At 55.4% G+C, this 23,900-nt stretch overlaps 1 protein-coding gene across 1 annotated transcript; it reads right to left on the reverse strand.

The window, feature by feature from the left end:
* On the reverse strand, window positions 1-23,689 carry PCSK9 (proprotein convertase subtilisin/kexin type 9). The gene is made up of 12 exons (XM_023186843.2): window positions 23,483-23,689; window positions 19,502-19,693; window positions 16,926-17,049; window positions 11,436-11,569; window positions 11,060-11,201; window positions 7,678-7,874; window positions 6,386-6,569; window positions 5,686-5,859; window positions 4,942-5,090; window positions 3,958-4,135; window positions 2,083-2,264; window positions 1-216 (listed from the first exon to the last, which is right to left on the reverse strand). The coding sequence occupies exons 1-12, from the start codon at window positions 23,687-23,689 to the stop codon at window positions 1-3; spliced, it is 2,079 nt and encodes a 692-aa protein (XP_023042611.2).
* Window positions 23,690-23,900: the final 211 nt, after the last annotated feature.

The following is a 23,900-nucleotide window of genomic DNA, read 5'->3' on the forward strand; positions in this document are numbered from 1 at the left end:
TCACTGGAGCTCCTGGGAGGCCTGCACCAGGTGCCGGCTCCGGCAGCAGATGGCAACGGCTGCCATGGCTTCTTCACTGGTGCTGCCTGTGGTGCTGACGTCCCGGCTCCTGACCACACACGTGTTGTCTACAGCGTAGGCCCCCAGGACGTGGGAGGTCCCAGGGAGGGCATTGCAGCCGGTCAGGGTCCAGCCGTCCTCACAGGCCACGATCACCTGCCAGGGCCGAGGAGAAGAAAGCACATGTCCAGCGTGGCCCGGGACCCCCACCTACACTTCATTTCTCCCTCCAACATCCCGTTGTGAGGCCAAAGAGCAGATAGCCCTCCCTGGCTCAGGGCCCATTTGAGACACAAACACGCACCTCCCGCCCCACACCTCCTGCCCCACACCTCCCGCCCAGGCGGTTCTGCACCATCGCTGACCAAACACGTGAGCTCCTGCTTCATGCCTGGTTTGAGGGGCGTGGGGACAGACAGATGCCTACCATGCCAATGCCAAACTCATCTTCCTTCTGAAACTGACAGCCCCACAGCCTGCCCCATCCCACTTAATGGCAACTCCATCTGTCCAGGGGCCCGAGCCTTGGTGCCGTCCTCCCCTTCTCCCACCCATGTCCACCCACCAGGCCTGCAGGCTCCCTTCAGACTCCAGCCTGAGCCCCGCCCCAACGCCTGGACCCTCCACTGCCTCCCTCCAGTCTCCCTGCTTCTGCCTAAGGCCCTTGTCATCTCTTCTCAGCTCAGCAGCTAGGCCACAGTGAGAGGTTCAGATCCAGGCCAGATCACACTCCCCCTAGGCTGGACCCCTGTGTGGCCCCAGCTGACTCCTGACTGTGGCCCTCGGGTCTCACCTGACTTGGCCCTGTCCCCTCTGAGGCATCTCCCACCTCATAACTACTCCCACCTCTCTGGTTTCCTGGTACTCCCGGGCGCATCCCCACCCCAGGGCCTTTGCTCTGCCTGGAACACATTCCCTGCCTGATGGCCCATTTTCTCCACCTTCTCAGCGAGACCTCTCCTGACTTCTCCCCCACCCCATTCCCTTCCTTGCTATAGTTTTCTCCATCGCATCTTTTCAGTACTCTGTAATTTACTGGTTTGTTTTCTGTCCTCCCCCACTAAAATAGATGCTCCAGGAGGGAGAACAACATGTCTGTCGGGCCTGTATCCCTCCCCAGTGCCAGGAAGAGCACCTGGAACCTCGCAGCCCTCAGTGCACCCAGGGGAAGTGGATCCAAGAACAACACTGTCTTTTGCTATCGAGGAATGCACCAGCCAGACCAGAATCAACTCAGACTTGCATTTTAAAACCGAGTCTGAGTTCATTTAAGAGTGGACTCCTTAGGGCTGCCTTTTAAGAAGCTCTCACTGGCTTTTAAAAAGGAGAGTTCCAGAGCAACTGTTGGTCATGTCCACACCCAGGTTTCTAGAAGGCCTGGCTCTCACATTCCAGGGCTTGGCACGTGCCTCGCTAATCTCGGCAGGGCCTTTTCTTGCCTTGCTGATCATGCTAACAACCTTCAGCATGCAGCTCAGGCACCCACTGTGGGTCATGGCTGAGTGAGCTCTGTGTCCTCACAGCCCAGTGCTGCTCCTGACCCTGAGAACCTCCCAGCAGGTTTGTTAAATAGATCAGAGAGGCCAGGTGCAGTGGCTCATGCCTGTAATCCCAACATTTGGGGAGGCTGAGGCCAGAGGATCGCTTGAGCCCAGGGATTTGAGACCAGCCTGGGCAACATAGCAAGACCCCATCTCAGAAAAAAATAGATCAATCAATAAATGCATGCATATTGTATTTCTTTATGCCAAATTTATGCACATTCTACACCAAGTGGAGTGGGGTACTCAGGCAACAAACCTTACTGATCTGGACAAAAGCAAAAACAGACCCAGCCACACACAGATACATACACATGCTGTCCGCACAATGGCGGAAGCTGCCCACAGCATCTACCCGGCAAACCACCACCCTGATGCATGGCGGTATGGTGGTGGCACAAACTGACACAGAAAAGCTGCACAGGAGAGACCCACGCCACCCCATGGCACCCCGCCCACCCGTCCTCACAGGCCTCCTCACCTGCTCCTGAGGGGCCGGGATTCCATGCTCCTTGACTTTGCATTCCAGACCTGGGGCATGGCAGCAGGAAGCGTGGATGCTGGCCTCCCTGTGGCCCACACACTGGTTGGGCTGACCTCGTGGCCTCAGCACAGGCGGCTTGTGGGTGCCAAGGTCCTCCACCTCCCAGTGGGAGCTGCAGCCTGGGTCAGAGGAAGGCCAGCTCAGATAGTGAAATGCTGGAACGCTCCGGCTCCAGGGCCCATCCCCATCAGACCTTCTCTCTTTAAGGTGTGAGGCAAGAGCTAGGAAACCCAGAAACAACTCAAAGAAGATAAGAGATGCTGGCCTGAGCATCAGGACTCCTGCGTTCTCAACTCCGCTCCTGACCAGCTGTGTGACCATGGGAGAGCCATTCAACCTGAGCCTTAGGTTCTCAGGGGAAACATCATCTCTCCACCCAGAGATGGAGACAGTGAGGCAGGGGCTCTATGGTCTGAGATGCTCAAACTCCCCCCAGCCCCTCCCCATGCAGCCAGCAGGCAGAAGTTCAAGGGTAAGCTGGGGTCTGTCTGGACCACCTGGGGATGCCCTCCATGGGCTTAGGAGTCAGACACACCCATTGGCTAAGAAACCGAAAATAGTGGTTACTCAGCTACACTGAGACTCTGTTTACTCATTTGTAAGATGGAAAGAGAAACCGCACCTACTCACAGGGACACTGTGAAGATGACACGTGTGAAGCCCCGGCATGGAGCCTGGCATGTGCTCTGAACATGGTAGGGTCATGGTTACTAACATTCTCTATGTCCTAGATGCAAGGGCTCAGGGCAGTCACTCAGCATGTCCAGCCTGCAGTTCCCTTAGCTGCAAAATGGGGCTCTTTGAGGTGTGCCTCATAGAGTCAGATTCCATGACTTCCAACTGACATGTGCCTGTGAGTTCATCGGCTGAGAACTTCCAAAGGGGAGTGTGATTAGAGCATGGCGGACTTCCCTCCACGCCAGGATCCCCGGACCGGATGGAGCCTCTCCCCTGGACAAGGGCACCAGCCACCTGACTACGCTCATCTTTCCTGAACATCCATCCTACATGCCAGCCTGCTGTGCCCAGAGTTAGGTTCTCACCCTCACCCTCCTGTTCCCAAACCCTCAGTGGCTCCCCTGGACATGTTCAGATGAGAATCAACTCTGAGCCTCTTATTCCAGGCTGGAGCTCCACTGTCTTCCCAGACCTCTCACGCTCCACCCAACCAGAACAGCTCAGCCTCGGGGCGCCAGCCCTTGATGCCCCAGGAGTCCCCATCTGTGACTTCCTGCTACCTGCCTGGACATGTTTTCAACACAGGGTAGCCTATCAATAGTTGCCTATACCAGAGACCGGATTTTAAAGCAATGGGTGATGACAATAATAGTAACGATAGCTAGAATCTATATTGTCCCAGCATTAAGCTAAGTGCTTAGCACCCATCATTTCCTCGTACAGAGACGTTAAGTAACTTGCCCAGGGTCACAGAGCTATCGAGTGGCAGAGTGAAATTCAAACTGAGGTCTGCCCTCCTTTCAGCCCAGCCGGGGGCCTCTCTCTGGAGCTGCCTCTCCTAAACTGCACCAACTTGGGCAAAGCACCTGCCATGCTCCAGGCCAGTGCCCTATCTCCTCGCAACACAATGAGGCAGGTAATACCTTTTTCCCTCTTATGGAGGAGGAAGCTGAGACGAGAAGTAAGGTCACCTACCCAGGGTCAAAGGGCACGGAAGTGGCAGAACCAGAGTATGGAATGGAAAGTCAGGTTCCAGTCTCATGGATCACACTCATGAGGACCAAGCCTTGCGGGCAGTGGGAGCATAAGGAGAAAGGGAACTCTCCTCACGCCCGGGCAGGCCCAGCCTCCTACCTGTGAGGACGTGGCCCTGCTGATGGCAGTGGACACGGGTCCCCATGCTGGCCCCAGCTGGTGGAGCTGTGTGGACGCTGCAGTTGACCTGGGGTAGCAGGCAGCACCTGGCAATGGCGTAGACACCCTCACCCCCAAAAGCGTTGTGGGCCCGGCAGACCCGCTTGCCCCCTTGGGCCTGAGAGTCAAAGACAGAAATGGGAATCTGCTTTAGAATGGCCTTTGAAAACAGAGAAAGGGAATAGACAGGATCAACTCAAGCACCCTCGTCAGTGTCCCTACCAGGGGCCAGTCAGACCCTGCTCCTAGCCTTCTGGGGACAAGAAGCTCGCTCCCGCCCAAAGTAGACTGTTCTGCCGATGGGCAGCTCTGAAAATCAAAAGTTCTTCCAAACACAGAGTGGTTTCCAAATGGAGATACAGGGAAATCCAAGAGGCCAAAGCAAGGACCCAGCCGGCCCCACCCCACCCACTCTGCCTCCCACACAAGCATTAAGACACCATCTCCCAGGCCAGACATGCCTGCGCCTCCTCACTCTCCTGGCTGGGCACTGCCCTTCCACCAAAATGCTGCGACCAGATGGCGTCTGTGCACTATCCTGTAGCATCAACGTCAATTCCCCTTTTTTGCTGGTTTGAGATTTATCAGCTCCCAGAACCATGGAGCACCTGAGTGAGAAGGGCCTAGAGATGGCTGAGTCCAGGGTAGCAGATCCCTGACCCTCACGCTGACACCCAGATGGGCATTGAAAATCCATCCAGCACTGTCCTGCAGCCTCTAGGAAACCCTTCTCACTGTGGCTCTCTCCAGCAGCCCCCAGCCACGTGAGATGAGGAGCGCCCCACTCCTGCTCTGGCCAGTCCTATAAGCTTACAGAAGAGCTGGAGTGTCGAGGATGGAGGGGCTTGCTGCGGGTCCCTGAGGGCCCAGCACTGACACACACACACACACACACACACACACACACGAAGGAGGGGTAGCCACCTCGATGCGCTCGCCCCGCCGCTTCCCACTCCTGGAGAAACTGGAGCAGCTCAGCAGCTCCTCATCTGGGGCACAGCGGACTACAGCTGTGGCCATCCGTGTAGGCCCCGAGTGTGCTGACCACACAGTCCTGCAAAACAGCTGCCAACCTGCAAAAAGCGCCTGGGATGAGGAGGGGGTGCTGGGAGTGAGGGGACCTCCACAAAAATCTTTAGTTCATGGTAGGAGAGAGAGGAGGGCTTAAAGAACATACTCGGCCGGGCGCAGTGGCTCAAGCCTGTAATCCCAGCACTTTGGGAGGCCGAGACGGGCAGATCACGAGGTCAGGAGATCGAGACCATCCTGGCTAACATGGTGAAACCCCATCTCTACTAAAAAATACAAAAAACTAGCCGGGTGATGTGGCGGGCGCCTGCAGTCCCAGCTACTCGGGAGGCTGAGGCAAGAGAATGGCGTGAACCCGGGAGACGGAGCTTGCAGTGAGCTGAGATCCGGCCACTGCACTCCAGCCTGGGCGACAGAGCAAGACTCCGTCTCAAAAAAGAAAAAGAACATACTCAACTGTCTCTATAAAAACATGTTATGGAAATATTGCAAAGCCCTTTCAGAGCCCCCTTCTCATTTAATCCTATTTAAGGTGGTGTCATCCTCCTTACACAGACAAAGGAGAGGGGAGAGACTGTCAAGGTCACACAGCCCTCCCAAGCCCCAGCCTGGCCTTGCCCACCCTGCCATCCTGCTTACCTGCCCTGTGGGTGCTGGGGGGCAGGGCGGCCACCAGGTTGGGGGTCAGTACCCGCTGGTCCTCAGGGAACCAGGCCTCATTGATGACATCTTTGGCAGAGAAGTGGATCAGTCTCTGCCTCAACTCGGCCAGAGTGAGCTCTGGCTCTGCAGACAGCATCATGGCTGCAATGCCTGGTACAGGGGTGAATGGTGAAAGATGGTGATGGCCTGACCCTCCTGCCCCAGCAGGGGACTCCTGCCAGTGCACACAGGCATACACATACACACAAAAACACGTGCACACACAGAGACACCAAGCTCTCTTCTCGAAGGTAAGCCGCCTGCAGTCCCTCACACAGTGAGGTAAGACAGCCTTCCGTCACATCTCTAAGCCTTGGTAGTTGCTGTCTTATCGGCCAGGTGGACTCCTATTCATCCATCAAGCTCCAGAACAAATGTCCCTCGTCCAAGAAGCCTTCTCTGACCCTTGGGCTGGGCAGGTGCCTCCTCTGGGCTCCCTCTAATACAGCCCTGACCTCGTGTTCCCACTGTGCACTTGCCTCCCTCATCAGACTGAGTGTCCACGAAGGCACCATCAGGCCTGTCTCATCTCTGGTCCCCCTGCACAGAGCCTGGCACTGGAGGTCCCGGCACAGACCCTGACTGCCAAAGGGGCTGTTAGCATCACCGTGGCCAAGGCAGTGGGGTGGTGACTTACCAGCCACGTGGGCAGCAGCCTGCGATGTCCCACTCCGTGACACAAAGCAGGTGCTGCAGTCGCTGGAGGCACCAATGATGTCCTCCCCTGGGGCAAAGAGGTCCACACAGCGGCCAAAGTTGGTCCCCAAAGTCCCCAGGGTCACCGGCTGGTCCTGGGCATTGGTGGCCCCAACTGTGATGACCTGGAAAGGTGAGGAGGTAGGTGGCAGAGAAAGGAGGCCAAGAGAGGGGTTGCAGAAGCAAACTGAGGCCTTGCCAGCTGGGCTGAACAACTGCTGTACACCTGTTTGGGTCCCATTCAAATGTCCCCTCCTAAGGAAAATCTGACTCCCCAGGCAGAACTCTGGCAGCCCTGCCCCGCCCTGGTGCTCCCCTCTGTTCCTACCATAGCCAGGCAGCATTCCCAATGCCCCTGTGGAGTTTACATTCTAGTGAGGGAGACAGGAAACTACTCGGTGTATCAGGTGGCTCTAAGTGCCACGGGGGGAAACTGAGAGGGCAAGGCAGAGATGTGCTGGGCTTTGTTTGCTTGATGCCTTTAAATTCGGCAGCTAGGGAAGCCTCAGAGGCCAGGGAGGATCTAGGTTACCGCTGTCAGGTACGCATCTGCTCCCCAATCCGCACCCACAACGCGCGCGCGCGCACACACAAAGACTTGAAGTTCCAGACTTGAAGTGGAACAAGATTCTCTCCCCTAGATACCCGCAGTGTCCTGACACTGGAGGAGTGGTGGTTAGAGGAGGGACGGTCACTGCCCCCCAGCTCCTCAGGGCCGAAGCTCCGTGTCTGTGTCCCCGCAGCCACATTGCACGGCCCTGCGGCACACTCTGGATGTCCCTCGGGTGAGGTCTGACCCCTCAACTGCTTCCATTCACATTAGCCTCGCTCAAGTGGTCAATCATGCAGCCGCGGAGGGATCTGGATAGTGGGGAGGCCCTAAGAATATTGGGCGGGCCCTAAGAATACTGGGCAGAAGACGCAGGGCCTGGGGATGGAGATGGGGAGGGGGCGGCTACCAGGAGACCTTCAGGAGGGAGAGTGGCCAGGACTGGGTGTGGGGGCGTGGCTACGTGGGCGCTGCTACGTGGGGGCGTGGCGGGGACACTGCTGTTGAGACTCTGGGATGATGGAGGCTCGAGCCCCTTCCTCCCCAGCCTCCTGCATGGCGGGGGTCTCTGACGACTCCTTCCAAAGCCAGAAGGGTTCAGCCTCCAGGAACGTGCTACAAGAAGCGCACGGGGCCCGCCTGCCCTTCGCCCCCCGTCTTGGGGCAGCAGCCTCAGCACCTACCTCGGGAGCCGAGGCTGGGGAGTAGAGGCAGGCATCGTCCCGGAAGTTACCGGCAGCGGTGACCAGCACAACCCCAGCCCTCGCCAGACGCTGGCAGGCGGCGTTGAAGACCCGGCTGTACCCACCCGCCAGGGGCAGCAGCACAACCAGTGGCCCCACGGGCTGGACCAGCTGGCTTTTCCGAATAAACTCCAGGCCTGGAAGGAACAAACCTAGGTCACCCCCTGGGGAGAACTGTTCCCCTTTCCCAGCCCCTCCCTTACAGGCACAGACTGATGGTTAATTTTGGGGATCAACTTGGTGACCTGATGTTTGGTCAAAAGCCAGTGGAAATGCTGCTGCGAAAATATTTTTTAGATGTGACTAACATTTAAATCAGGAGACTGAGTAAGGCAGGTTACTCTCCAGAACGTGGGTGGGCCTCATCTAATCAGTTGAAGGCCTGCAGAGAACAGACTGAGGCCTCCCAGGGAAGAAAGAATTCTACTCCGGGCCTGCCTTAGGACTTAATACTGCAACATCAAATTCTGCAGGAATTGCCTGGCCTGCCCTGTGGATTTCAGACTTGCCAGCCCCCACGGTCACATGAGCCAATTCCTTGAAACTTAATATATACATCCTACTGGCTCTGCTTCTCTGCAGAACCTTGACCAATAGAAACTGGAAGATATTAGCAATCAAAGCTCAGCAATCAAACTAGCCAACCCCGGCCCTTCTGTGTGCCTGGCTCTAAGAGTCTGAATATATGAACTCAGGGGATCCTCACAATAACCTTATTATCCCTTTCCAGGGAACGGAGGCACTGAGAGGATGAGCCTCAGAGGAATGAGAAGGGTGCCCTGCCCCACCCAACTTCCCCCTGCCACTCTCTGAGGCCTGGCTCAGATGCCCCTCCACCGTGGCCACAAGTGTTGAACCCACACAAACTTGAACAGAGTCTTGGCTGCCCACTCACCAGCTGTGTGACCCCACTCTATGAAACAGGGACAGCTGCTCCCAGGATTGTCTGAAGAATTAAAAGACTCCACACCCAGGACCCCTCATACCATAACTCCCCACCCTTGAGGGTGTGGTTCCCTCTGGCCTCAGTGGCACTACATCCCCCATTTTGGTGTAGACCATGATCTACCTCATGCTACTGTCACCAGTGACAGCACTTTTTTTTTTTTTTTTTTTGAGATGGAGTCTCGCTCTGTTGCCCAGGCTGGAGTGCAGTGGCGAGATCTTGACTCACTGCAAGCTCTGCCTCCCGGGTTCACGCCATTCTCCTGCCTCAGCCTCCTGAGTAGCTGGAACTACAGGCCCCCGCCACCACACCCGGCTAATTTTTTGTAGTTTTAGTAGAGATGGGGTTTCACCAGGATGGTCTCGACCTCCTGACCTCGTGATCTGCCAGCCTCAGCCTCCCAAAGTGCTAAGATTACACGTGTGAGCCACCGCACCCAGCCACCAGTAACAGTTCTAACCCTTTGCCAGCCTGTGAGCTCTGGCCCAGGGGCCTGGAGACTGGGAGCCTAACTCAGCTCTGGCCCTGATGTGCAAGAGGACCTGGAGCTGACAGTTTCTCCCCTGTCAAATGGGGTGTGGGAGCCTTCCAGATCCTGGTCTCTGAGATGTCTCCAGGAGCTGTGGCCAAGGATGGAGATGGAATCTCACAGCCATGCTCCTCCTAGAAGACAGCTAGTGAGGTCCCTCACACCACGGAGGAAGGGAGTGGAGTGGCACTGAGTGTGGAGGTGAAGAACAACAGCCACATTTACAGCTGCTGGTTATGTATTTATTTATTTATTTTTGAGATAGAGTCTCGCTGTGTCACCCAGGTGGGATTGCAGTGGCACAATCTCGGCTCACTGCAACCTCCACCTCCTGGGTTCAAGTGATTCTCCTGCCTCAGCCTCCCAAGTAGCTGGGATTACAGGCACCCACCACCACGCCTGGCTAATTTTTGTATTTTTAGTAGAAACGGGTTTCACCATGTTGGCCAGGCTGGTCTCGAACTCCTGACCTCAAGTGATCCGCCCACCTCGGCCTCCCAAAGTGCTGGGATTACAGGCGTGAGCCACCACGCCCAGCCTGCAGCTGCTAGTTATTAAGCACCTGCTGTATGCTTATCTCTGTGCTCAGACTCGACACACAATCACCTGCTTACAGAGGAGGAAATGGCAGCGGCAAGGAAGGCAAGAGTGACTCCTGAGCCCCTGCCCTGTGCCAGGTCATGCAGTAAGAGCTTCCCATACACTGGGATGCCAAAGAAGGGACTTCTCCAGGAAGTCCTCCAGAGGCCAGAGCACCAGGCCTGGGGAAGGCCTTTCTGGGAAAGAACAGCCTCCTCTCCACACACTGACCTTCAGGAACTGGCCTGACTGAGCCGAGGTCAGTCAATAAAGGGGTGGGACAGGCACAAGGGGTCACCTGATGGGGCCGAAGGTTATTGATTCTTGCCTTTAAAACTGAACATCAAAACCTGTACTCTGTAGCAAAGTCTCAGGGCAGAACTGGTGGAACACAGGGAAGACTCCTGGGCCTCCTCAGCCTTTCAAACAGACTCATGGGCTGCTTCCGCTAGCTCCAGAGCCAGTGTTTGACCCTGGGGCCTGGGGCCTGGGGCCTGCCGTGGAAGTCAAGCTGCTGCCCAGAGCTGGCACCTTTCCCAGTGAGGTCATCAGCTTGCGCTGTGTGACCCTGGGCAGTCACCTCCCCTCTCTGGACTGGTTCCATCAACTGTTCAGCAGCTATGGCAAGGCCGGCCCCAGGGCATGTTGTACAGAGGCCTTGCTCAATGGCCACAGGAGGAAGTCAGTAAGGGAGAGCACCCTACGTCTTCTCTGTCCACAGGCCCCTGGAGTCCTAGTTCTCAGCTGGACTTCACAGGGGGCTGCAGATGGACTAAATATAGTCATAGTGTAGAAAAAGTCCTCTGCCAGTTCCTCCACCACATCTGCCTGGCCAGTGTGACCTGCAGGGCCCAGTCATGCAAGTAAGTGAGTCCCCTGGTCTCAGAGGTATGCAGCAGAAAATAGAAGAAGTTTGCTTGGATCACCTCGAGTCCCTCCACATTGAAGATAATATCACAAAAGACACAAAGATGTCACCAGATTTGAAAAGGGGAGCAGTGTGGAATTGTGGAAAGGTCACTGACCCAGGGTCAAGTCTGCACTCCTTGGGCTACCTGCATAACCCTCCTGGGGCTTGCGTTTCTTCATCTGCACTCGTGGTGACTGGGGACCCTGCTAGCCTTGGCACTCTGGTTCTCTGGCTCTGCGGCAGAGGCTGCCACAGCATTCTTGGTTAGGAGACTAGCTCTCCCTGGGCCCAGCCCAAGCCACTTCCCAGGCCAGGTCCAGATGGAGAGAGACCAGCGCTGTCTGGGGCCATCACTCACCTATGAGGGTGCCGCTGACTGTGCCCTTCCCTTGGCAGTTGAGTACGCGCAGGCTACGCAGGCCGGCGCCCTTGGCCACGCCGGCATCCCGGCCGCTGACCACCCCTGCCAGGTGGGTGCCATGGCTGTCACACTTGCTGGCCTGCTCAGCCAACACAAGGACCATGTAAGAAAGACCCCCCCCCACCCCATAACAAATCAGCAGGTGGCTGGATGGATGAACACCCTTCCCACAACTGATGGCAGGGAGGGGACAGTGACAGCTGGGGGCTGTGGCCCAGCAGTACAGCGGCAACACTCTTGGACGGGAGTCCCCACCCACCTCCAGGATGGGATATGGGCAGAGGCAGCCCTCCCACCAGAGGGCCATGCTTACCTGCCTGTGGAAGCGGGTCCCGTCCTCCTCGGGCACACTCTCGAAGTCGGTGACCATGACCCTGCCCTCGATTTCCCGGTGGTCACTCTGTATGCTGGTGTCTAGGAGATACACCTCCACCAGGCTGCCTCCTTCTTTCCAAGGTGACATTTGTGGGAGAAGAGGGAATGAGCATGAAGTCAACCTTATAGTTAACACACAGAAACTGTGGAGTACATCCCAGGCACTGGTGAAAGCACCTTAAATATATTCACTCACTGAACCTCCAAAAAAATCCTCACACGCTACATCCTATTCTATATTTCATAGACAAGGAAAGGGAGGCCTAGAGGGGGCAGATAACTGTCCAAGGCCATCAGCTGGCAATGCTACTGCCAGGAATGACCCAAGTCATCCTGCTCCTTCATATTAATATAAATATCCAACAATAATATGAATGTTCAAGAAATAATATCATAGTGTAAAATAAAGCCCCTATTATAGCTTTTCACAGCTCACCAAGTCTGCGAGAAAGACAACATGATTTAAAGACTCAAAGAATAACAGTGACGTCTGGCCACCTGCGCTGGTCGGCTCATTTTAGAGACAGGAAGCTGCAGCTCGGACAGGATGTGTGTCTGCGCCTCCTGACTCCAGGTCCAAGCATTCAGCACTCCACAACGTACCAGAAGGGCTCACAGGGGCTGCTTCCGCCTCACACGAGTCACAGCCTCAGAGAAAACAGTCACCGAGAGCCTACCCTACACTTATCATCCCTAATTGGATCAGTTTGGATTCTCCAAGAAGCAGGCACTGGGGTAAAAGCTGCAAGAGACTCACTGGGGGAGTCGCCTGTGCAGGACAAAGATCGGGGTGTAGGAGAAAGTAGGGAGAGCTCACAGATGCAAGGCAGGTCCAGCCCACTGGACAGAGAGGAGAGGGAGGAAGAAGGGAAGCAAAGAAGGAAGCACCTCCGCTCCAGCGCGGGTCTCAGAAACTCTCAGCCAGGCCAAAAGAAGACTTCAGGCAGGTTGCTGCTAGAAGAGTCCTGCGCCAGCGGAAATGGCCTGGCCCTGGAACCCCTGCAGCCAGGAGAAGCAGGGCCTCAGGTAGAACCAGATGGTAGCCCTCTGGGCTGTCAATCAACCTGCTCCTGCCCCAGGGTCTCCTGAGTCTTCTGAAGTGCCATCTGAACAGCACCTCTGTGTCTCCCGCAGTGATCCTCCAAATATGCTGCAGAGTAGAGATTCTCATCTCAGGACAGGTGAGCAAGTACGGGAGGCTCAGGGAGTGTCGTCGCTTCTTATGGCTTCGGTAACAAATTCCCAGACTCAGCAACGAAGGCTCCCGGGAGAACCCTGCCTCACGTCTTCCGGCTTCTGGTAGCTGCTGATGCTCCCTGGCTTGTGGTCACATTTCTCCAATCTCCGCCTCTGTCTCCAAGCGGCCCCTCCTGTGTGTCTCAAATCTCCCTCTGCCTTTCTCTCATAAAGACATATCACAGGACTTACAGCCCACCGCATAATCCAGATGATGCCATCTTGAGATGCTTAATTACATCTATAAGGACCTTTTCTCCAAATAAGGTCAGGCTCACAGGCTCTGTCTGGGTGTGTGTATCTGTGGGGGCCACTATTTAGCCCACTACAGAGCAATTCAGTGGCTGCTCTGAGATCCCACACTAATTTCGGGCAAGGTCAGCTCCCAGTCCTACATCCTCCCACCCACCCACCATGGCAGTAGGGCTGGGCACAGTCCGAACTGTGAGTCCCCAGCCTGCACAGACACTATTCACGCTGCCCTATGGCCTCCAGTCTCAGCAGGAAGCTCCACTGATCAGTGCCCATGGGCACTTTGGTTACTTCTGTAGCATGCTGGGCAGGTCCTCGGCAGGCTGCCTGTCCTCCCAGGCTGCGGGATGAGGCAGAGTCCCTGCTCTCTGAGTGTGTTAGGAGTTTTCACTCATCAGTAGGCATCTACCACGTGCCCAGTGCTACACTGGGAAGGGGTGGTTGAGAGCGCTGTGAGCTCCGACCTGAAGACATCTGGAGACCAAAGGGTGCTGGTCACCCTAGAGGAACCACTAGATATTGAACTGGGCTATAGAATGTTGGAGGGGCAGACACATGACAAGGCCAGCAAGGTGGGCAGAGGCCAGATGGTGCCAGGCCCATAAACCATGCTCAGTCTGCTCCTAGCAGACACCCCGAGCTGACTACAGGGGATACAGGTGCTTAGGAAGCAGCCCAAGGTTCTCCCTCAGAGCTTCCAGGCTGATGGGACGACTGGATACATCGGCATACAGCCCAGGGGATACAGCCTCATCTAGAAGACAGCACAGAAGCTGCTTCCCTACCTGGACATAAGCCACACAACGCACATCAAGCAGAAGGCCTGCTGGGCAGGATTCCAGTCCATGCTCCTCATCATGTGTGAGAAGGGAACTGAGGCTGCAGCTGAGTTAGCCCAGGTGACAATCCTTTCTGGTCCCACCTGTGCTTGGGACCACCATCTGCTCCAGGAGCTGTACTTGGAGCTGTCCACTGCAAGATGATGTGACCACTGTGAGGTCACATCCCTGGGCCTGGGGTGTGGCCCCAGCGCAGCCCCACACCTTCTAAATACAGGCAGTTCCCGCCCGCTGACACCAGCGCACTCTCCTGCTGGGACAGGGTCAGGAGGCTGCAAGCATGGCCAGCAGAGGGCAGGTGGGCCTGGCGAAGGGGCAGCTCTTGGTAAGACATTGCCAGGAGAGAGGCTGTAAGCCTGGAATGCCCACCCAGGGCCCACAGCCCTACCACGACCTCCACAGCTGGAGGGAAAGCACAAGCCAAAGCCCCCACAGGAACATCCTTGGGCTTCCGTCCAGTGAGAGGCTGGAAAGGGGCTCCGCTCGGACAGGACACAGGGCCTCTGGGGCCCTTCCTAGGCCTCCCTCTATCCTCCAAACCCCTGGGGGAGGCAGAGGCTGCTGGTTCCCTGTGACAGCATGGCAAGGTGGCCTCAAGAAAAGCCACCACTCTCAGGGGCAAAGAGGCCTTGGAGTGGCCTCTTCCAGCCTCTGGGTTGGTACAGAAAGCTCTGTGGCCTCTGGCAGGTGGGAGCCCAGTCCTGCGTGCATACCTCCAGAGCAGAGAGCTCATTCGCTCTCACCAGGCAGCCCTGCCATGCGCCTGAGAAGCTCAGACTGTGGCCGAGTTCTTCCTTTCACATCTGCCCTGGAGGTCACCCAGGCCCTGCTGGTCTCACCAGCCTCAGTCCCTTCTGCACAGGCTACACTCCCTCCTGCCTCACAGCTTCAGTCCACGTTCATTCCCCTGCTTGGACACTGTCCCCTTTGCCTGGTTAATAATGCCCCCGCGGGTCTTGGCTGGAACAGCACTTCCTCCAGGAAGCCTTTCCTGATCCTTCTGCCGATACACAGGCTCGCAGTTGCCTGCACTCCTTCAGAGCTCTCAGCCTATCCAGAACTAATTTGTGTCGAGTAGCATTTGTTTCAGGAATGGATTAATCTTCTGGATACACCGTTGGGGAAAGAGACCACGGCCATTGCATTCACCTTTGTATCCCCAGCACCTAATATGGTGCCTGGCACACAGTGGGTGCTCAAGACGTTATTGTTGAATGGTAAGAAAAGAAAACTGCAGGGCTAACATCACAGCACCTCACTCAATACCTGGCAGAGAAATGCATGCTACAGCAATAACTCATTTAACCCTCCAAACAGCCCTGCAGAGTGAGGGTTACTATTCCCTCGCTTTTGCAGAGGAACCTGAGGATCAGAGAGGGTGAGTGACGTGTGCAGGGTCACACAGTTAAAAGTGCAGAGTTTGGGTTTGAGGGCGGCAGCCAGCTCCAGGGCCCATGCTTGTGGCCTCCCCATGAATGAAGAGGCTGCCGCTGGGCCCAGCCAGCCTGCCCATGCCAGCCCAACAGCTCCAGGAGGATGTCCTCCAGCCAAGCCCTTGATGTGACTCCAGAAGGGGTTCCACACCCCTGCCTGCCGTTCCTGCCACTTCCCACAGACACTCGGGGGAAGTGGGGAGGGGGACAATCCATGGGCATCCTATGGGGAGGAAAGGGCCCCACAGCTGCTTCTGGCCCAAGGGAGAGGAGGGAATGGCGGCTGCCAAAGGGTACACTCACATCTTAACCCGCACCACCTGTGGCTGTGACCTGATTTGGAAAAAGGGTCCTTGCAGACGTGGTTAAGGTTCTCCACATGAGATCATCCTGGATGATCCAGTTGGCCCTAAATCCAACAACAAGTGTCCTTAGGAGACAATGAAGAGAGAGACACAGAGAAGGCTGTGTGAAGACAGGCTGGGATGGGTGTGCCGCCGCTGTCGGGACACAGAAGAGACAAGAGAAACTTCTCCCTGGAGCTCCCAGGGAGAACGCGGTCTTGCCAACACTGATTCAGGCTTCTGGCCTCCAGTACTGCAGAGAATCAACTTATTCCAACAAAGGGGTGGTATTTTGTCACAGCAGTGCTAGGAAACTAACCTAGGGGGCAAGATCTTCTCGGTCTTCTGCCTGGACTGGGGCCTCTGTGACCCTCTGCCAGTGACCCTCTCAGTCTCTGATATTAGCCTGCTCTGGGAGATCCTTGAGGCACCGATGTGGAGTGCAGGGGGCTCCAGGGATCCACAGAAGAGGTCCCACCTGGTTGGAAAGGAACAGGCTCCTCCTACAGAGGAGCTGTCCTGTCCCCTCTGCGTCCTGGCACCGTGTTGCATGAACCCACCACATTGCATCGTCTCTGCACTGAGCTGCAGACCTCACACCATGGGCACCTCAAACTTAACACAGTCCAACTAGAACCCTTCATCCTCTCCTCAGGCCAGGTGCATCTAGAGTCTTCCCCGACTGAATTGCCACCTGCAAGGAATTGCCACCTGCAAGGCCCTGCTAGAATGCAGACTGTTTTCCAAGGCTGCTCCTCCTCCCTCCCTCCCGTAGTCAGGCCACACCAGGCAGAGGGAACAGTGGAAGGAAAGGCCTAGAGGGAAGACACAAAGTGGGCCATGCAGGGAGAGCCAGAAAGCCAAACAGAGCTGGAGGCAGGTGGAGCAGCAAAACAGGAAGCTAGGCAGGGGCATCCCAGTCCGGGTTGTGTCTGTCCCATTAAGGGGTCTAGTCCACTCTGCAGGGCACTGGGAGTTATAGAGGCCTGGGGAGGCCCTAGGTAGAGTCACCATCAGATGAACCCTCCTTCCAAGGTAAGTGCAGCCTGCTGGGCCATTCCAAATGGAGAGAAGAGGAAAACAAGAGACAAGGAGGAAAAGAGGATCATTTAAGGCAAGACTTTTGCATTTGTGGAGCAACAGGAAGGCAGGCAGTGGGGGCCGCAGGGGTTGGGGATGGGACAGAAAAAAAGGGGTCAGTGGAGGTGCTGAGTCCCAAAGCCCCCCAAGAAGTGGAAACCACTGGCAGGGAGGCAAGGCCAAGGCAAAGCAAATGGATTCAGCTCAGGTGTGGAGGGGCAGCGCACAGATGAGGGGGTCTTACTGGGGGGTTGGTATTCATCCGCCCGGTACCGTGCAGGAGTAATTCGCTCCAGGTTCCATGGGATGCTCTGGGCAAAGACAGAGGAGTCCTCCTCGATGTAGTCGACATGGGGCAACTTCAGGGCCTGCAGAAGCCAGAGAGGTCGGGGGACTCTGCTTAAGCCATCTGGACAGCAGCAAACACAGCCACAGCCTGGCCTCACCTGATCACACCTATCCCCACATCCCAGCCCAGCAGCCTCCCACCTTGTCCCAGCGGACTCCCTCCTGGTGCCCCGGAGGACAGACTAGGAGCCTGAGTTTTCTCACTCATTGATCAGGCTGGGAGCCCAGCACTCCCATATCCCTGCAACAAGGCCTGGCACAAAGGATTCCTTTTAGGAAGGATTCTGAACTTGACATCTTGTCTGGGAGCCAGGCTGTGCCAAGGCTCTGGGCAGGGCGGACACGGAGTGAAGCTCAGGCCCTGGACACCATGCCTAAATCATGACATAACAGCACTGGCAATTCGGTTTGTCCCCCAGTCTATTCCCTGGCCTTCTCCAGCCTGCTCAGTGCAAACTGCAGCACCAGCTCCCTTGCAAAGCCTCCAGTTAGGCTCAGCCAATGGGAGGCACCAGCAGGAGTTAGAGGGACAAGAGTGCATCTGCAGCTGGGTGCGGTGGCTCATGCCTGTAATCCCAGCACTTTGGGAGGCCGAGGTGGGGGATCATCTGAGGTCGAGAGTTCGAGACCAGCCTGGCCAACATGGTGAAACCTCATCTCTATTAAAAATACAAAAATTAGCTGGGCATGGTGGCACACACCTGTAGTTCCAGCTACTCAGGAGGCTGAGGCATGAGAATTGCTTGAACCCGGGAGGCAGAGGTTGCAGTGAGCTGACGTGGCGCCACTGCACTCCAGCCTGGGCAACAGAATCTCAAAAACAAAAACAAAAAACTGTGCATCTGCCCCACTCCCTCCCTACCTCCTGACTCCCTGTGCATGGCAGCGGTGAACCCTCAGGGGACTCCCCACGGGCAGCCTCTCCTCCGTGCCACCAGCTCCAACTGGGCAGAGGAAAACTATTCCCTCTCCTTACCCTTCAGACCTAAGCGGTAACAGCTTCCTGCCACAACTAGTCCCTGGATGCCTTGGAATCCCCAGAGGCTTCTTAACCTGCCCCCACTTTGGCGAGTTTCCATACCTAGCATCTGCTGAATGCTTCACAACCTCATTTAGTCCTTAAATGAATGTTCCCATTATTATAACTGGTTTACAGATAGGGGAATGAGGCTCAGAGAGGTGAAGGCATTTGCCCAGGGTTAGACAACTAATAAGGGGCTGGGTGGGACTCAAACCCAAGCTGGTATGATGCCCAGTTTGAAGCCCAGGTCTCGATGGCAAATGCCTGCAGCCTTCTGCTTTTCTTCTGCTTGGCCTACTCTCCTCTGAGCAGCTGCCCTGGCCTGTGGGGCTTGTGCCTGTTATCTGGTGCTACACGGGTACCTTCTTCATCTCTCCCCAATGCTGAGCACATTGTCCCACAGTCAACTGTACTGGCGGTCACTGATCAGTCTCTCCTTCTGAACTGTAAGCTCGAGGGAAAGGCCTGGGCTGTGTCATCTTCGCCTCTGCAGCACACAGTAGGCGCTTGGTAAACGTGTGTTGAGCAGACTGATGGAAGGCATTGACTTGTCAGTCTCCTCTACTTAGACTACAGGTTCCTAAGGCAGGGACCTTGTCAATCCTTGTCGTGGTCCTACAGGCCTTGGTATGAGGTAGCTGTTCAGCCACGGGATGCTGAGCCGATTAACCCGTGGAGCAGCAGTACAGTGCAGCTAGGAGACCCAGGTCCAGACTCTGATCCTGCCTATTACATGCTGTGTGACCTTGGGCAAGACCCTGGGCCTTACTGTCTGCAGGAGGCTGAGAAGCACCCCCTGCCGTGTGGACAATCAGTGTGAAAATGACACACGCTCTCATCAAGTGAGAGGCCAGGAAAAGAGGTGGGCTAGAAGGTGGGGCAGAAGCAAAAACAAGAAAGTTTTTTTAAGATTTGAAGCATTAGGGCCAGGGTGAGGAGAATACCCAGTCCCCTTTCTGCCCCTCCACCAAAGATGTGACATCCAGGAGGGAGGAGGGCCACCCTGTCCTAAAGTAGGGACTTTACTCTGATAGCAGCAGCCTCAAAGAAATTGCGGACCCTTGAGTCATGCTTTTTTATAAAATGACTCAGGCTCCATTGAACATCCCAGGGCCTTGTCCCTAAAGGTTTCCATAGGCAGCAGATGCATTGGCACAAGAGTGGCTGGCAGGCAGACCACTGGGTTTGATCCAGGGTCTACCCCTAGCTGTCTGTGTGGTCCCCTCTGAACTTCCAAATGAAGATGGACATACCACTGGGGCATGGCCAGGCTTAAAGGGAATTCCATACAGAAAGCCAGTGGTTACTGTGCTTGGTACCTAATAAGTGCTCAATACATACTTGCTGTCCCCTTCTGATTTTCAGCAATAGGCCTACTAAGCACAGTCCCCAGTGTATATGCAGTGGCCCAGCCCTATCAGGAAGTGCCATTCCCAAAAAGGGTGGCTCACCAGCTCCAGCAGGTCGCCACTCATCTTCACCAGGAAGCCAGGAAGAAGGTGATGGAAGACATGCAGGATCTTGGTGAGGTATCCCCGGCGGGCAGCTTGGGCCTGCAGGCGGCGGGCAGTGCGCTCTGACTGCGAGCGGTGGGTCTCCTCCTTCAGCACCACCACATAGGTGCCGGGCAGCCTCCACGGATCCTGGCCCCGTGCACGGAGGAACATGATGACATGGAAGAAACCCAGCAAACCCTATGTGTACTTTTTCTCACCCCTACTTACAAATTAGAATTACAACAAAAGAGACACAACAGAGTGTAGTAAATGATAAAGAAGTTACCAAATGCGGACCCAAAAGCAAATTAAAAAACTCATATAGGCCAACTATTATTATTCACATAGTTATATAACACTTTCAAATGTGCCAGTCAGGCAAAAATGGGAACCATGGGCCGCACTCGACAACAGGTTTTCCTCTGTACCTGCACCCAGCTCTCTATGGGCCTGGTTACCCGTGGCGGCCCTGCCCAAAGGCCACCTCCTCCCCCATGCCCCAATCAGAATAAACTGAGGGAAAAACTCATGGGCTTTGGAGCCAGGAAACCGTGGACCTGAATTCCAGCTCTAATATTTACTGGTTGTGTGGCCATGAGCAAGTCACTCAACCTCTCTGGGCCTCAGATATCTCCACTGTACTGTGGAGATCATAGTACTTATGACATAGGCCTGCTGGGAAGGTCAAGAGTGACGGTTGTATAAATCTCCCATCCAGATGCTCTACAAATGCAGGCAGAAGGGATGACTAAGTGAGCAAAGGCAACACTTCTTAAAGAGAGAGAAGAATCAAGGCCACTGTCTTAGTCCTTTTGTGTTGCTATATAAAGGAATACCTGAAGGTGGGTCATTTATAAGGAAAAGGGATTTATTCAGCTCATGGCTCTGCAAGCTCTCCAAGAAGCATGGCACCAGCACCTGCTTCTGGTGAGGGGCTTAGGCTGCTTCCCCTGATGGCCGAAGGTGAAGGGGAGCCTACACGTGCAGAGATCTATCACATGGCAAGAGAAGAAGCAAGAGAGAAGAGAGGGAGGTACCAAGCTCTTTTTAATAATCAGCCTTCAAGGGAAATCATAGAGGGAGAATCCACTCATTATCACAAGGATGGCACCAAGCCTTTCATGGGGGTTCCTCCCCCATGACCCAAACACCTCCCATTAGGCCCCACTTCCAACACTGGTGACCACATTTCCACATGAGATTTGGAGGGGACAAACTATAGCAGCCATGATCTGCAGGTGATTTGTTTGGTTATAGCTCTCGTCTGCTCCAGCTGCTCTCAGGCAGACATACCTGCTCAAGAACCTTCAGTGGCTCCCCACAGCCTCATGGATCAAGTCTAAACTCCATGCTTCTCCCTGGCCCCTACCTCAACCTACCTTTGCAGCCTCACCACCCACATCTCTGTATATACGCATCTTGGACTCCAGTCAGAGTAGAACAGAGTTCACCCCCTTTACCCAAAGCCTTAGGGCCAAATCGGTTTTGAACCTCAGAACTTGTTTGGATTTTAGAAAGACAGTAGTGGGCAATCAGAGAGTCTGCTTGGAGGAATCTGGAGCTGCATATGTAATCTATGCAGCAAAATACATGAATACGCATATTCACACAACTAGATTAAAAATAATCTCATGTCAGTTCACGTCAGATGCTACTATCAAATAAATCACAAAAAAACTTTTGGTTTTCAGAACATTTTACATTTCAGAAGGTGGATAAAGAACTGTGGAGGCTGGGCGCAGTGGCTCACAACTGTAATTCCAGCACTTTGGGAGGCCAAGGCGGACGAATCACCTCCTCAGATCCACTGAGGAGGTCAGGAGTTCAAGACCAACCTGGCCAGCATGGTGAAACCCCGTCTCTACTAAAAATACAAAAATTAGCTGGGTGTGGTGGCGGGTGCCTGTAATCCCAGCTTCTTGGGAGGCTGAGGCAGGAGAATCACTTGAACCTGGGAGGGGGAGTTTGCAGTGACTGCACCATTGCACCCCAGCCTGGGCAACAAGAGCAAAACTCCATCTCAAAAAGAGAAAAAGAACTGTGGACACGTGCTCCTTATCCTCCACCTCTGGTTTTCCCAGCTCTGTACCTTTGTTCATGGTACCTCCTAATCCTAGAATACAGTTCTCCTGACATCGTCATCGCTGTACTCCTACTAATGCTTCAAAGATTCATCTAAAAATGCCTTCTGCTAAATAAAAATCGAATGAATTGGGAGAGAACTCTGTGCAGTGGAATGTGAGTTCTAGAAACCCAGTTCTAATGCACCTGGGGTGACCTCCTCTCTCTGAGCCTCAGTTTATCATGACTAAAACAAAAGGATTGGTCTAAAAATCCTTTTCTGCTTGCCAAAAAAGTTTTCATTCTAAATTCGATTCCCACAAAATATCCATTGAATGAATGAATAAATGAACTTGAGGAGGCTCCTGTTCCAAACTTCCACCAGAGAAGAAACATCCTCAAGGGCTTGGTTCAGGTGGTCATACAGCCTCTGCTTACTCACCTCTCAGGATGGGGTACTCCCTATTTCCAGAACAGTTGTTTTGGAGCAGTGGTAACTTGAAATGCCCTTTCTTTTCCTGGCTACAACCCCACAACATCCTTCTAGAAAGTCAAAGGTTCAGGGAACAAGGAAGAGGGCTATACTGAGCTGAGTAAGGACATGCCATCCTGCCACCCAGAACACTCAGACGGGGCAGGCAGCTGTGAGTGGCAGAATTCTCCCCTCTGCCCCGGGAGCTGTGGTTTGGAGCAAAGACAATGTCACCAACAGGTCACCCTGCAGACAGGGGCAAAACTGCAAGTGATCCCTCCCTGGGCTTGCATGAGTGAGGTCACTCATGGTCAACAGAACTTTCCCTTCATCTCCCCATGTGCTGCCACTGAGCCCTTAGGGAGTATGGTCACTTCCTTTTTAAAGACTAGGCAATGGAGGCTCAAGGATAAGTGGCTTGTCAGGCACCACAGCTAGTGAGAGGAAGCCATCATTCAACCCCAGATCTGACTCCAAGCTGGGGGACACAGAACCTCAGCCAAGTCCTGGGCTGGTAATACTTAGAAAAAACTAGTGGTCCCGCCCCGGGAAGAAGCTTCCCAGAGCCTGAGGGCCAGATGCTGGCAGAGTTGTTGAGCAAACTCGCCTCACCCACGGTCGGTCAGCAGACAGCCAGGTGGACTGAGGCGCCGGGCTCAGCTGCGGGGTCCCAGTACCAGGCGCGCCACCTCCGGCTCCAGAGCACCAAGGGCCCTTCCCTGCCTGAGTCCTACAGGACACCAATGGGCCTTGAGAATAACTCCGCCCCTTCTCCCTTGCCCCTTCAGCTGGTTCTTTTCTTCAGTTGAAGCAGATGGAATACTACAGCATGAGTTCTGTGTGGTAAAGAAATTGCCTCGCGCTCCCAGCATCTGCAGTCCTTCCCACCACGCTCCTGTCTCGGGTAGGGCCTTCTCTCCAGGCCTTCCATCCTCCGCTGCCCATATTTCCCAAACCAAATCGGAACCCACTATAATGGCAAGCCCGCTTCCTCTGTGTCTGGTGCGTTCCCAGTGCGTTCCAGGCATTCACTTCTTTACCCACCTGTGCCGCGGCGAGGCGGAAAGTCTGAAATCTGGGCAGGAGACCCTGGCAGTGCTCTGCCCGCCCGCCCTCAGCCTCCCAGTCTCCCAACCTCGCGAGCCTTCCCACGGAATAGCGCAGCCGCACGCCCCTGCAAGTCCCCGAAAGGCCGGCCGTCTCCGCTCTCCACCGCGCTCCCCACGACCCGTCCTCCCACGCCGCCTCGCCTGCAGTCCCCAAGATCGTGCCAAGAGAAGAGCCCTCGGAGACCTGCACCCCACTTCCTCTCTTAAATGGGGGGAAATTGAGGCCCGAGAGGAAACAGCACCGCACCGTCCCGGTTGCGGGTTCCCCCAGGCCTGCCACCCCTACGCCCGCACCTTGGCGCAGCGGTGGAAGGTGGCTGTGGCTCCGTGCTCGGGTGCGTCGGCCAGGCCGTCCTCCTCGGAACGCAAGGCTAGCACCAGCTCCTCGTAGTCGCCGTCCTCGTCCTCCTGCGCACGGGCGCCCGCGAGACCCAGAAGCAGGAGCAGGAGCAGTGGCAGCGGCAGAGGCCACCAGGACCGCCTGGAGCTGACGGTACCCATCAGGGCCAGGGGAGAGGTTGCCGTCCTGATGAGGAGACCTAGAGGCCGCGCACGGTCCACGCGGGCGGCGCCTTGAGCCTTGCGGTGGGGAGGACTGTGCAGGAGCTGGAGTTCAGGCTCAGGGCGCGCGAAGGGGCGAGCGGAATCCTGGCTGGGAGCTGGGAGCCGCCACTGCAACTGCACGTTCCAGCCCGCCTGAGACAGTCTCACT

This window comes from Piliocolobus tephrosceles, chromosome 1, assembly GCF_002776525.5.
Source record: "Piliocolobus tephrosceles isolate RC106 chromosome 1, ASM277652v3, whole genome shotgun sequence".
NCBI lineage: Eukaryota > Metazoa > Chordata > Mammalia > Primates > Cercopithecidae > Piliocolobus > Piliocolobus tephrosceles.